Source organism: Aphis gossypii, chromosome 1 (genome assembly GCF_020184175.1).
Source record: "Aphis gossypii isolate Hap1 chromosome 1, ASM2018417v2, whole genome shotgun sequence".
Classification (NCBI taxonomy): Eukaryota; Metazoa; Arthropoda; class Insecta; order Hemiptera; family Aphididae; genus Aphis; species Aphis gossypii.
In genome coordinates, this window is record NC_065530.1 from 22,472,616 (window position 1) to 22,487,264 (window position 14,649).

The 14,649-nt window shown below is 28.0% G+C and overlaps 1 protein-coding gene across 1 annotated transcript; it reads right to left on the reverse strand.

The window, feature by feature from the left end:
• Positions 1-126: 126 nt before the first annotated feature.
• LOC114129130 (delta-like protein 4) lies at positions 127-5,596 on the reverse strand. The gene is made up of 6 exons (XM_027993765.2): positions 5,482-5,596; positions 4,268-4,319; positions 3,663-3,836; positions 2,721-2,894; positions 1,689-1,948; positions 127-1,239 (listed from the first exon to the last, which is right to left on the reverse strand). The coding sequence occupies exons 1-6, from the start codon at positions 5,488-5,490 to the stop codon at positions 637-639; spliced, it is 1,272 nt and encodes a 423-aa protein (XP_027849566.1). The 5' UTR covers positions 5,491-5,596; the 3' UTR covers positions 127-636.
• Between the last annotated feature and the right edge of the window lie 9,053 nt (positions 5,597-14,649).

Genomic DNA, 14,649 nt, shown 5'->3' on the forward strand with positions numbered 1-14,649 from the left:
ATGCATTCTAATTTGTCATATTATGTAATACGTACATTTTTATTGAAAATACAGTAAAAATCGATTGTATTTTAATGCGCACTCACATCTACGCACGGTCAAAGGAAAAAAAATACAACAATATGATTAAGAAAATAAAAATAAATTATATATTTAAAAAAATAGAAAATGGTAACGATATAAAATATTTTAGAAATTGAAAATCGTCTAACGTAATAATAATATGAAATTGATGTCGGCGTGTACAGCGCTGTTTAAGTTTCGAATAATCTTACACAATAATATAGGTAAATGTAACGATATCGGCCAACTCTAAGCCTATATATACGACGTCGAGCTCGAACCGCTTAATTTTCACAACAAGACGATAAAAATATATAAAATATAAAATTAAAATTACATTTCGCATGCGTAAAAATATAATAATACAAACAGACTGAAAACAATGTCGCGCGGTAGAGTTTTGTTCGTTTCCGCCGGAAGTGCAAGCGCTGCAACACGCAAACTTGCATCGCGACGTGGCGATATAATAATAATAATGATAATAATAATAATAATAATCGGACGAAATAATACACCGAGGCTGCCGTACACGTACACGCGACTACGACGATAACGATAACGATTACCGTGCGATCATTTCTTGTTGTAGTAGACGCGTCCGCTGGTCGAATAGCGCGCGCCGGTCGACGTCGACTTGGGATAGCACCGGGACAGCGCGTCGCCCGTGTAACCGGGCGGGCAGGAGCACGTGGCCACGCGGTTGCGGGCGTTGCACTCGGCGTCCACGCCGCACTGGCCGGAGCACACGTTCTTGCACTGGTAGTCGACGCACGCCTGGTCGTGACGGCACTCCACGTCGGCGGTGCACTCGCCGCGCCTGCACCGGGTGAGCGCGTCGCCGGTGTAACCGGGCAGGCACGTGCACACCGGCCGCTCCTTGCCGGTGTTGTCGTGGCCGGGCTGGCACCGGGCGTTCTCGCCGCACGGGTTCGGTTCGCAAAGGTCGGCCGGCTCGAACGGGCGGCACCGGACGAACGGGTCGCCGGTCATGGTCCGCGGGCAGCTGCATATGGGCGTCGCGCCCCGAGCTTCACAGTTGGCGTTCACTCCGCACACGCTGCCGCCGCTGCAAGGGTTCACGCAACGGTCGCCCATGCACGCCGGTCGGTCCGACGGGCAGTCGGCGTGCGACAGACACTCGGCCCGACACGAAGTGTACGGGTCGCCGAAGTAGCCCTGCGACAGGACGCACACACACACACACACACACAGGATTAACGTATATATAGTGTTGAAAATAATATCAAAATTATTACGGTTTGGTATTATAATATCGAAAATCCTACATTAATTAAATCAGTATTTTAGCTCTCGGTTGTGCTCAATAAAATCGACCCGGTAATGATGTATATGAACATTGCAGGAAATTCCGCATACACCCACAATTCGATGTAATAATGAAATCGCGTATCTTATGGCAATATTTTTATTTATCTGGATAATTTGTTGTTATCGATTGGTTTTTGAATTTTAAATATAAAAGTGCCAGCGGATTGAACTGAGCTCGCATATCAATAAAAGAGAGAAAGTTCTAAGGTTAGACCATTATCGAGTTAAAAATTAAAAAAAAAAAAAAGATAAAAATGATTATTGATCAAAAAATTAGAATAACGTAACAGTCTTACCTTTGGACACGAGCAGGTTGGTCGGTGGTTGTTGACGTCGCATATCGCAGTCGGTGCACAAGTTCCCGCAGCGCATGCTGAGGTGCACTTGTACTGTTGACACATCTGTGATGGACTGCAATCATAGTCGGACTCGCATTCGTGACGGCAACCGGAAGATGGCGAACCGAAGTAACCCGGCAGGCAAGTGCATACAGGCACATCGTTGATCACTTCACATTTGGTGTTTTGACCGCACGGGCTTGGGTAGCATAGTTCTTCTGCAAAGTTTTTAATTGTGATTTAAATTAAATTGAAATTTACCATGTTCTTTAATCGCAGCTATCGCTTTCGTTAACTTAAAAACATTTTATTTTAAATTAAATTAAAATAACTAGCTCTTCGAAATTATTTATTGAAAAATTTGATTGATTTTGATAACCATAGAACTTGCAAGTTGTATTCTTAAAAGTGATCGTGCTAATATTGCTATTCGTTTTTATTTACAATGCTATTCTTAGGTCACTTGAATTTGCTTGAAAAAATAGGTTCTATGATTTGTTAAACACACCTATGTAAATTTAAAAATAAAAATGTATGCAACTTATTAAATATGATAAATTGTTTTATATCTGCAATATCTATTGTTTTATAGATCAATGAATGGCTTTTTTTAAAAATGTGCATGTTTATTTATTTATTTTTCTCTGTTATTATTATACATTTATTAATATGCTTCAAAGTACAGAATTTATAATATAAGTGAAAAAAATGTAATATTTGAAATTAACATGTAAAATATTTTATTTACTCAAACATGCTGTACCTCTATTATAAGCATAAATAGACGGTTAAGACTTGAGAAAGACAATTACATCGAAAAACTAACTTAACCGAAATTAAATACCTAATTAAAACATAATATAATAATAACGATTATTATTATTATAATTATTTAATAATTGTCTATTCGTGCTACCATTCACAATCAAATGTATCAATTAAAATTTCGATAATATTAAAAAGTCCTACTATTAAAGTAAAATTATTTACGTGGATCCATTCGGCGACAAGACACAGATGGATCACCGACATGTCGAGCTGGACAGGAACACACAGCAATATGATTCCTGGGCGTACAATCAGCGTTATGTCCGCATTGTCCTGCGCATACATCTTCGCATTTATAATTGCGGCAAGATTTCGAGTTTGGACAGTCTTGATTGACTAAAACAAAAGAAAGTAAAAAAAAAAAAAATAATATTAATCTAGTGTTGCGCAATATTTATGTGGATTTTTTCTTCCCACTGAATCTTAAAAAAAAAACAAAATTATTCACTTCATACGGTTCCTGTTTGTTCTCTGTTAAAATAAAAGTAAAGTTGATTTAATTTAATGAGACAACTATTTGTCTTGAACAATATTTAAATAATAAAAAAAATGCAAATACAGTTGGTATATTGTACATTATTTATAATTATTTATTATAAATTGATACAATCGTAATGTTAATTAATTGCGTGTTATCATTAAATTGACCACTATTGTTTTTATTTTTGAATATTTGGTATTTGCTAAGTGATAATATTAGTTAGACTATTGATACTTAGGTATAGGTAAATTAAAATAATCGTTAAAAAAATTGTTCTGAAAGTGATTTTAAAATGAATTAAATATATGCAATTATTATATAATTTTAAGATATGTTTTTAATGCAAAATTACAAGTTACGAACGAAATCTTTTTACTATTCTCGCTATTACATCTTAATAAATTACAATTATAATACGTGTGACGAAACGACAGTGCTACTCGATGAGTTGCCAAAAAGACAAAATACAAACATATTTGTACATAATATTATTATACCTGCTATGACCTATGACTAGTATAATAATGTATTAAATATAAATTGATGATGTAATCTTGTATGTTAATTTATATTATGACGAATTCACGACAAATTAATAATGTATGCTCAAACGACGTGTTTACCTTCGCATTCGCCTCGTTGACAGTAGGTCAACGGATTTCCCCAGTGTCCAGCCAGACAACTGCAAACAGGCCTTCCTTCGGCCACACGACACTGAGTGTTGGAACCGCACGGGTTTGGCGAACACGGGTCGGTGTATCGGCTCGTGTACGACGTTGGATTGTAAATGATCATACCTGTAAGTACACGTAAACGTTTGATAAACAATGTCGACGGTATGCCCATATTTTATATTGTTGAACAGAGTGGTGGCAAGGGTGGTAGAATAGAACCATCACTCACTAAATTCCTATTTTCCTTAATGTCGTTGTATTATGATTATTGATTGGACATGAAAAAAATTAAATTATGTTGCCGATGAACGTTGAACCTCGTTATTGTAATACGTATATATTTATAGTTAATATCTTGCACGTCTTTGGAATTTTTAGTTACACGAACATGTTGTTCAATAAATATATAATATATTAACATATAAAATATATTATTTATGAAACTTTTTTTTTAAGTCCTAATAGTTAATTTGAAATTTGAATACTATTTTCAATAATAAAAAGTTTAAATAATTATTATTCAGAAGACACTTAATGATTGTATACATAATTACCTTGTGTCATATGACTGATTGCAACGGCCATAAGGCCCAGGATCCGTAAACACTGTATGAAAAAAAAAACGAAAACAATTATATTTCTTGCAAAATTGACATTTATTTTGTTATAGATATATAGAAAAAAATATTTATATATATTTATTGTGTGTGTATATATTTTTGTAGTAACAACTCGTTATATTATCTAATACAACTAAACATACTCATCCCGACATTGACCTAAATCTAAACATCTTTAACAATAACAAGGATATTGACTAGTTATGGACATTAAAATAATATGTATGTCGGTATTATTTTAACTGGTTATAATATTGTAATTGTTGATTGTATTTTAAAGTTAGGTTGCAAATACGATATAACATTTATATTCATAGCTCACCCTATTATCGGTTCCGTCTTTACCCTATGGGCACGTGCCCCACGTGCCCAGGGCCGCCTGCCAAATGGAGGCCCCGAACAACCGAAATTATAATTTTAGACCTACTTAAAGGGCCCCTTAAGCTCCGATTGCACATGAGCCCCTGGACAGCTTAAGACGGCCCTGCCTATTATATTCATCTTGAAAATATAATTAAATATAACTTAACTAAAGTCGGTCGATATTTTTGATATGTGTGTAATTTTATTTATTCACTAATATTATGGTATTGAATTTATAAGGTAATTTAATCCAATACTCAGTAATCATAAAATAATTAAAAAAAATACGATTAAGATTGAATGAAAAAGTGGTTTTTAATTTTTTATATCCATAATTTATTTTATAGTTAAAAATTGTATTTGTTACCTTACACCTATAATACAATTATTAAAAAAAAAGTATATGACTATAATTGATTTGTATTTACAATTGTATAGAATATTACGAAAATCAAGAATTATAAAAATTTTATGTATCATTATGTATTAAATAATTTTATTATATATTTAGTTGAATTTACAATAATGAAAATTAATAAATAAAAATAATATGATATTAGTATCAATTATGATACTATGGACTAAATTTAATTAATAGTTAATGATTTTATACAGAATACACCATAAGTAGGTATAGGTAAATTAATATGATATATAGAGGTACCTTAAAGAAAATATTATCTAAATAATTTAGATGATATTGGTTATTATCATTTTACCGTGATGAATTATTAATTATAGAATTACATATTTAATAATAATAATATTTGTATGTTTCAACTTACCGCAGTCATGTTGTATCCGGACTGTATCCACGATGCACAACTAACTATATTTTACTGTGGACCGGAGTATTTATAACGTAAAACAATCCTTGCGATTCATGGTCAAAGTACGAAATATGGGCTTGACCAGTCTCGCGTGCTGCACAATATGCCCACCTTTGGGTTACCGACCGCCCACACGGAACAACCGAACAAAAAACTATACAACTTCATATATAATATAGGGAGATACACCGCAACAAGACAATCGCCTAATTGACCAATTCAACGTGGCCACCAAAACAAACGCCTACAATAAAAATGTATAGTTTTTTTTTTTTTTTTGTTCTCATTATTCAGCTCTACTCCTATATAATGTGAACAAAATGGCGTAGGCTATACATAGGAATTGCGAACAAAAATTAATAGTATGCAGAATATTACGCATTCGATTCGATTTTTGACGTCATACAACACCCATTGAATAAGTATATTGCGAAAAGATTTTTTCGCCAATCAATAAAATCACAACAACAACGATTATTAATCGTTTTTGAACCACGGAACCGTTTTAGAATGTATATTTGATACGATTATTATAGTTATTTTTTACTATATGGAATAGGGACCTCTATACCTATACGATTATTATATACACTTTATAAAATATTACTCGACAAAAACAAAGAAGTGTAAGATTTTTAAAATATAATATTAGAGTAGGTAGAGAATTTAATATGTTTATCAAAAATAATAATTATAGGTTTATTTCAATGAATAAAATTATAATTATATATGTACTTACATATTATCGATGACGATATTGCTTTTAGTTTGATTAATACGGTATACTGACTGATCACAAAATATACATTGTATGTTTATTTTTGTTTTCTTTGTGTGTTTATTTATTACTTAATTTAAATATTAACGTATTTTCATCCCAAGTTTAAATAAACAGTGCTTGAAGGAGTGATGTGAAGAATAGTTTTTTCTTTTGAAATATTTTTTCTGCCTATTTTACTTTATCTTTATGAAATTAATTCATCAAGCCTTTAGTAAGTATTTTATTAGGTACTACTTAAGTATTTTAGATTCTGAGCGGAGCGAGGAATGTATTGGTTTTACAATGATGTTTATTTCTTTTTTATTCTGTAAACACTTTTTCAACCCCTAAATTTGTTTAAAAGTACAAGTGTACCATATTTTCTAAAAGGCAATGTTCTTGAACTGGTATTTTAAACAGGCCATTTTCGATTTTCGAAATGATACTCGAAATGAAAGCTGTTAAAGGAGAAAAAATATACAACTCCACGATTATGTGGAGTATAAAATAATTACGGCTTTGTTTATTACCATAGAAACGAATAAAATTAAATAAAAAAGATCCCCTCGTCCGCTCATAATCGTTTTTTATCGAATGCAATTATATTGCATTCAAATCGAATACCTACAGTAAAATTACACTATCTTGTCCGAGGACCGAAGGGGCGATGAACAAACATCCACCACCGAAATGCGCTGACCTATTTTTTTTTTTTTAACTATTTCTACAGTTTTACTAATTTTATTTCTATATAGTCAATTCAAAATCGATTAAATACCTACACATAACCGTACCTGATGAAGAACGTAAATTTTATTCATTTGTGACATGATTTTAGATAGGTACCTGCCTGATTTGTTTTGAAGATTTAGCTTAATTGAATGGATCATTTAAAATTAGATATAACTAATTGCACACTTATTTTTAACTTAACTTTATTTTTTACTTCGCATATTATATTTCTATTTCACTGTAAAAATACCTAAGTTATTAGTTTATTAATTGCTTTTAAAATATTTTACGCACACATGATGTATTCCTTTTTTAGTAAAAACCACGAGAAAAGGAGTGAGAATTTTAAAACAATATTCTTATATCAAGTATTTAAAGGAATCCTTACTCTTTTGCTCATAAATCGCATGCTGTTGAATAAAAGTTTAAAAACAATTGAAACTAAAATTTATATTTAATTTCCTATTTTATAGTTCATTACTGATATTACTGTTATTGCTATTTAATTATTATATAAATAATGTTTAGTGATAGGTGATAATATGGTCGTCTGTGTTTCATTTACAATCAACTCAGTATCAAAGTTAAGATAAAGATTATGAATGCACTTGATAATAATTCTTTTATTATACTTTTATTTTTATGATTATGAGTTATGAGTGTTATGACATTTAAAAATGTTCGAAAATTAAATTGTCAGTTTGTTACTTTTATTCTACTATTATTTCTACGTAGGTAGGTAGGTACTTTTTCCTGTTTAACAGACAGCAGAAGAGGCTCCGTGTGAACAATATTACTCCTCTGCTACCATCGTTTATTGATATATACAAATTCTGCAAAAATATAATACATTCAATAATAACCTGTAATTGCAGGTAGTACTGTACCACGTTATAAAATAAAAATAAAATAAAAAAGTCCACCAGTCTATACTCAGCCCGACGTTGTACGCACCCGCTGGTCTGTGTGTTTGTTCTATATGGACACTGTGAGTACAACCAAAAATTCATTAAGTAATTAGCAGTTTACACTGAAGTCTATTCTACGCATACGCTTTTATCCTAACTGAAGGTACTACAATTAAATATTATTTGCAGTATGAAGAATTATTTAACATCATAAATAAAGATATCAGTTAAATTTGGAAAAATAAAACCACGAAAGTCAAAGTTGCTAAAAATAATAATTTCTTATCTTAAATATAATATTATACACAATAATTAATAATAATAGATAATCAATGTTATTTTGCACTGGGGTTTTGAATCGCATAATAAAAATAATCTAGTGTTGTGGTTAACCCTAAAACCATAACCAAGTCGTCCGTTACCAGAGTTTTATCAATGTCGTACCATATCCATAAGTTGCTATATTAAGTACCTATATTACGAAGTGTTCAACAATTAAAATGTTGTAATCGTTATGGAGTTAAAAAAAAGTTAAAAACCGATTTAACTGTTCGAAAAACGCAAAAGGGTTATAGTTAAATAATCAGCATGAAAATATAGGGAGTACCAGTATATTTTTCATGAACATTTAAAATTTATTTTTGATATATTAATTCAAAAAGTAATTTTAACGAACACTCCCCGCTAATATTTTATACGGCGTATATGTAGAATAGTGGCTAAGTAATAATCATAATGGTAATTATTAATAATATTACAAATCAATAATTATATTTTGTAATATTGCAGTCTCCGTATTAGAAAACCCGCGTGTTTATAATTTTAATATTTAATATATTCAATATTCATATTATTATATTACACGCATTGATTGTTAAACATAAATATTGCATGAAACTTAAAACCAAACAAACGAGATTAATAATTTTATAATCAATACTGTCGATTAATTACCAATCGTTTTATTGCCCACGCATGTAATTACTAACTAGTAATTACAAACAACAATATACATGATGTAAATGCAAATTATATTGAATCTTAACTGATTCTTAAGTACATTATTATGAAATGTAGATCTAACTACTCTGTTAAACATTATTTGAATATTAAATATAAATAAATATATTAAATATTTATTTTTTATTAAAATAATAGGTTTTATTACTAACTTATATAATTCAGTGATTGAAACCTGAAGATCGGTTATTTTTATTTGATAATATAGTATATAAGCACATTTTTCATTATCATTTTGTGTAATTAAATATGTTCCTAATGGTACATTTTGAATGGGGACATCAAGTTAGTTATAATACGAGTTTATAAAGATACTAAATGACAAAAAATGCTACACGACTAAAATGAAGAAGATGGATAAATTTAACTATTATTAACTTATTTAAATATTCCTATACAAAACGCTTCTCAATCTATAGTACGTTTAAAACTCATAGGTGGTAAGCGTAGGAAATCACGCTTTGTATAAAAAAAAATTGTAATTACTAATTATTATTATTTATTTTTTATAAAGTGGAGTGTGAAAATGAGTAATTAGATAGTGATACTGATACCACATATCATATGGGTATAATAATTATAAAAATTATATACGTATTTACTATTTATACTTGAATTTTTCTTAACTATGTAAGCAATAGTAATTAGAAAAAATAACTATAACACTTTTGTAAGAATTTCTACTATATCCGCGTGTATTTATATACGGCTATATTATAACATTTGTTAATATAATTATCACTTACAATGTTAACATAAAAATTGTTAATTAAATTGATTCATAAATTTGTATCATCAATGACCAACACAACATAAAAAAATAATTATAAAAGTTATTTTTTTTTATGTAATTGATTATTTTTCTGACAGATTCTGAGTCTCTAATTTAAAAAATAAAAACGAAATCTTTGGTAAATATTTCAATACTCAATTGTAAGATGTCTACACGTAGGCGTAATACTGATATAATTTATAATGGGAAAGGTCACTTGATAATATATTATGAGAACAAGACGTACACAATTATATGCAACATTCATAATACATACATTTTAGTATTATATTTATGTGCATCGAATGTGTAAGGTTTAGTTTTTAACAATGAATTTGTGTTCATTATTATTATATTATGAGTCTGCAAGTCAAGGGCAAATACAAAATCTTAGGACATTCATAAATTATATTAAAATATATAAGTTATTAATAATGTTTAAATTAAAATAAATATTTATTTACACAAGGGAAATGAAATGGCTTTTAGGGTAATTTCCAAATTCTGTATGATATAGTTTGCTTATGAAGTTAGGTATATCATAACTGTAAGGCTGAAGACTTCATACTCTAAAAAACCTTAAAACGTATTTATGCAGCAATAAAAAAATGATTATAATACGCTTTAAAAATATTTTATTTTTCATTAAGAAACCCAAAAATAACAAATTTATTTATTATTAAATAAGGCATTTTAAATTTAATATTTACAAAAAACTGTATATAGTCTAGAATATTATGCTAACTACGAGTATATTAACATTTAACACAAGATGAAAACACATGCGATACAAACAGACGAACTGACATCTACTGACTGTATTCGGCGTATTTCTTATCGACGGATTTTGTTTTTCAAAACAAATACCTAAATAATTAGGAAAACACACAATAGATAAATTATTCAATAATTTATACTTAATCATTTTAATCTATTTTTTTACAATTTCTAGAAAATTCATAGGTATTCATAGGTATTTCATAAGTAAAAATTTACTTCTTTAAAACATAAACTATGTTAAATTTATAATCAATAGAAAGTTTCTGAACTTTTTTACAAAAGTTTAAGAATCATATAGTCAAAACTAAAATATTCCAATAATAAATTTCAAATGCCTCCATCAGAACTTTAAATTATAAAATACTGATAGGTAGGTACATTAACTTAATATATTAATGTTCATAACTTATTTATTAAAACATAAAAGTTATATTTTTTACATAAAGAGTATAAAAATAAGGGAGCATACTACTTGCGTCCGAAATTATTATCAGTAGGTGAGTTGCGTCCCGCAAAAAAAAGATTCAAAAAGGTCATAGCGTATTTGCGTCCCGGTATACCTTTTTCTATGACTTAATTGCGTCCCGAAAATATCGATATAATCGATATAAAAATGTACATTGATGATACAAATTTAATACAAATAAAAATGGTTATAATAAATTATCAGTTCAATTCAATTGCAATAGCCAATAATAATAATATAAAAATTCATGTTATACATTTTGTCATAATAAATATAGTATAATATAATAAAAACTAATAAAAAAAATCATATGTTATGAATTATTATATTGGTTGAAATTTAAATGAAACGTTAATTATAAAATTTAATGGTGAAATATCGTTTTTTTAAAACTTTCAATTTGTTTATTTAAGTAATCTAATTTTAAATGTTTTTTTTTTCTATAATCTTTCTTTTGAGTATTAACTCTATTAATTAAGACATATGTATTAATTAAGTTATTAATATAATATACTATTACAGTACAATTTATGAATTATCGATTTTAGTGACACGATACTATCGCTTTTAATGATTTTTGAAGATAATATCGATGATAATAATATGGCTGACTTGCGTCCCCCAAAACGGGACGCAACTTACCGGTCAAATTTACTACCTGAAAAAAATATTTTTTTTTGGGACGCAAGTAACATGCAGCCAAAAATAATACGAGGAAGTTAATTAGTAATTATTTACTAATTTTCACTAAAAATTTACTAATTACAGAAATAATATGAAATATATTTTTAAATATTTGTTATGCATATTAAACATAATTGTATTTTTATATATTTGTATATTAAGTAAAAATTACAATTTTTACATAAAATATTATTAATTTATTTCTTGTATTATAAAATATAAAGACGAAGTGGTGTTATAGTAAAATCATATGTATCCAACAGTTCTCGTACATATTGTATAAACATAATGGTAACCATATGGTATCCGTATAATTCTTATTTTATTGTACATGGTTAAAATAAATTATAATTTAAAAATGAGTAATGGCTAGATAGTCGTAATTTCAATTTTGGTTATTTATGACTCACAGATTGGACCGAAATAATTTAAGAAGCCATCTTCGCAATTTTGGCGTAATGGTAAACTCGTTAGTCGTTATAAAAGTAATCACTAATCAGTAATCTATGGTAAAAACTAAACAAAAATCATTTTATATACTTTTTTTTTTTTATAGAGTAATATAAATGAATTATAAATTATTCTTAGTAGTATAGGCTAATAGACTCTTTATACGCTAAAAATCGTTTTTCGTATGCAGTAATTTATCATTGAATTCTAATTTAAAACATATTATATTACAACAAGATAAAGATACACTCGAAATTTTATTAACTACTATAAAATAGAAAAGCGGTAATTTATTTACCCTTTATTTACTTTTAAGTCTCTAAAGTACCAACTAGATTCACTTTCCTATATCAGAATTGATATTAAAGTTGAAAATCGGAAAATTTTTAGGGTTCTAAAAGATTTTAGGCACAATAAAAAACCAATTAAAAAAAGATCATTTTAATGTAAAATTAATACATTTATCGGAATAATTGAAGCCTTAAATTCATGTTTTGACACGTAACGAAAAATATTTTTCATTCGCCTCTTACTTCCTCCCTCCCAATTAGTACGGCCAAAACAATGGCGGTAGGTTTGTTTAATTTACTCAACTGTTTTTTACTCAACACATTTTTTAAACATACCAAAATATATTGTATCCTGTGGCTTACAAAAAGTTGAACTAGTTTATTATTTTACTATTGCAACTTTTATATTAACGATTCGTATTTCGTAATATTATAACAATGATTTTAATTGATTTTTATATCGATATGATTCATTTTTCCATCATTTTTATTTTTTATGATGGCTGTTAATGTTTAATCAAATTCAATTAAAGACTTTTGTGGTACAGATAACGAATTTTTTTTATTTGCTCAAATATTATATTGTTTTAACTTATTTTAAATGTAATTACTATGCATTTAAAATTTTAAATATTTTAGATTTTGATAGAGTAAATAATAATAATAATCAGGGCTAGGATTTATATGCAACAGCATGTTTTTTTGCGACTTCTGATTATTGATTTTGTCTGTAATGTCCACGAATTACCTCATGATAAGATAAATAGTGGTGTTTTTATTTTACATGTTTTTGCATATTTTGGATAAAATGCATATTATTGCATATTTCGATTACAATAATACGAAAAATGCATATTTTATAGTTTATTTTGTGTTTAATTCATTTATATTCGACAATTAAAAAAGATATGTTGTCGTACCATGTAACACTATTGAATGTGAATTATAAATTTTATTTTATTTTATTTCTCAATTATTTTATATAAAGACCGACAAATGTTTTTTGTTACTATATTTTTGTGTTTATCTTATAAAAATATTTTATCCACACTTAATTTATTCAATCAAACTGGTCTCATAATTTAAAAAAAAAATAATGTTTTTCTAATTTAGTAGCTTATTAATTATTACATATTTATATATTGATTGTAATTATCGAAACTAATAGTTCAGACCAAGTTTCTAAATAATAAAAAAAAAATCTTATAAAAATGTTATGCATATATCTGCATATTTTGGTAATTAAAATACATATTTTACAATTTTTAAATGCATACAAATCCTAGCTCTGCTTATAAGGAACTTTATATTTTCAAGTATTTTGACTTAGCCAAAATAAATTTTATCGATAGATATTTCGACAAGTTATGCTGTACACAGACACAAAAACAAAAACAAAAATAAAAAACACACATTTCATTGTAAAATTATATATATATATATATATATATATATTATATATAATATAATATATTAATTATAATAATAATATTATACATATAGTAATATTATATATTCATCACTTCGTTTAGAATCTAAAATTCAGTAGCTTTCTTCAATATATTATTTTTTTATGTTCCTATTACCTATACATACTTGATACCACAGCTAAAATAAAGTAGAAGTAGCCACTAGATTTAGTAGGTGGAAACGACTAAAAATGTCTGTTTACGCTAATGGATCCATACAGCATATGTGGGTATAATTTTTTTTTATATTGCATATTTTTAAATTTTATAGTGCATATTTTGAAACATATTTCACTTGTTTTTAGTGCATAAATGGATGCATATTTAAGACTTTTTTAGTGCATGAAATTCACAGCCCTGATAATAATAAATAAATTGATTTTATGATAATTTGTGTTATTAAATTTTTTTTTAGCTCATTATTACCAACTTCATTATCCTTTCTAAGCTATTTATAAAAATTTGAAATTTGAAACTTTTTTCCTATGTATATTGATAAAACGTTTATTCTTTGGTCCAAAATCTTAAAAATGTAATACAAGTATATAGGTACCTACTCATAGATTTTTCGTTCATCAATTGAATATTATCAAAAATAAAAAAAATAACTTTTTTTATGATATGCTCACTTTCTCATATCATGATAGTAAATTTCTTATTTTTTTTTCAATAAAATAAATAACGGTCGAGATGTCGCATGCACATAATTAACCCCAATAAACATCTTAAATAACTGTTGAAAGGAACGATTTATATTATTTGGTCACGTAGGGTATTATACATAGTTGTGAC